The 1,509-nt window shown below is 57.3% G+C and overlaps 1 protein-coding gene across 1 annotated transcript in view; it reads left to right on the forward strand.

Moving 5' to 3' along the window:
- Positions 1 to 884: 884 nt before the first annotated feature.
- Positions 885 to 1,509, forward strand: part of SNRNP27 (small nuclear ribonucleoprotein 27kDa (U4/U6.U5)) — a 2,046-nt gene continuing 1,421 nt past the window's right edge. Inside the window, exon 1 of the mRNA XM_009078313.1 lies at positions 885 to 1,150. Within this exon, the coding sequence (XP_009076561.1) occupies positions 885 to 1,150 (266 nt within the window). The remainder of the gene's footprint in view (positions 1,151 to 1,509) is intronic.

A 1,509-nucleotide genomic window follows, 5' to 3' on the forward strand; every position in this document is an offset into this window, starting at 1 on the left:
GGGGCGCGGGGAGACCCCCGGGAGGGCCGGGGGACCAGGGACCGGGGGATGAGGGTCGCGGGGCTCACCCCACGCGCGGGACGGGGGGTACAGTCCGGGCGGAGAGATGCGGGATATGGGATGAGGTATTGGATATGGGTTATAGGATGTGGAATGTGGGATAGAGGATATGGGATGGGGCATGAGGTACGGGATATAGGGCGCTGTACGTGGGATGTGGGATCTAGCACACAGGGCATGGGATATGGGATATGGAATGGGATATGGGACATAGGATGTGGGATGTAGGATATGGGATATGGGGCATAGGACGTGGGATGTAGGATATGGGATATGGGACATAGGACATGGGATGTAGGATATGGGATATGGGACATAGGATGTGGGATGTAGGATATGGGACATAGGATGTAGGATGTAGGATATGGGACATAGCATGTGGGATGTAGGATATGGGATATGGGGCATAGGATGTAGGATGTAGAATATGGGATATGGGACATAGCACGTGGGATGTAGGATATGGGATATGGGACATAGGACATCCCCATGGGATGTAGGATATGGGATAGGATATGGGATGTAGGACATAGGACATGGCATATGGGACGTAGGGCATGGGATGCAGGATATAGGATATGGGATATGGGATGGGATATGGGACATAGGACATCCCCATGGGATGTAGGATACGGGATGGGATATGGGATGTAGAACATGGGATGTAGGATATGGAATGGTATATGGGACATAGGACGTGGGATGTGGGACATGGGATGTGGGATATGGGATGGGATATGGGACATAGGACATAGGACATGGAATGTAGGATATGGGATATGGGATGGGATATGGGACATAGGACGTGGGATGTGGGACATGGGATGAGACATGGGGCTGTGGGATATGGGAGCTGTGTGTGTCCTGGGGGTGAGGAGGGCTGGGATGTTCTGTCCCGGGAGCTGGGATGTGCCGTGGGATCCCTGTGGGAAGAGGGAAAGCAGCAGGAGCTGACCCTGGTGGGGGCAGAGCGGCGCCGCTCGCGCTCCACATCCCGGGACAGGGACAGGCGGCGACGGGACAGGTCCCGATCCAGGGACAGGGACAGGAGGAGGAGCAGGTCACGATCCCCACACCGGAGGAGATCCAGGTGAGGGCAGGGAACATCCAGGGGAGGGGAGGGCAGAGAGAATCCAGGGGAAGGCAGGGATAATCCAGGGAAGGGCAGGGATGATCCAGGGGAGGGTATGGACATCCAGGGCAGGGCAGGGATGATCCAAGGGAGGGGAGGGATGATCCAGGGGAGGGTATGGACATCCAGGGCAGGGCAGGGATGATCCAAGGGAGGGTATGGACATCCAGGGGAGGGCAGGGCAGTCCAGGGGAGGGCAGGGATGATCCAAGGGAGGGAAGGGATGATCCAGGGGAAGGCAGGGATGATCCAAGGGAGGGAAGGGACATCCAGGGCAGGGATGATCCAGGGGAGGGCAGGGATGATCCAAGGGAGGG

The sequence above is a fragment of the Acanthisitta chloris genome, unplaced genomic scaffold (assembly GCF_000695815.1).
Source record: "Acanthisitta chloris isolate BGI_N310 unplaced genomic scaffold, ASM69581v1 scaffold9137, whole genome shotgun sequence".
Taxonomy (NCBI): Eukaryota; Metazoa; Chordata; class Aves; order Passeriformes; family Acanthisittidae; genus Acanthisitta; species Acanthisitta chloris.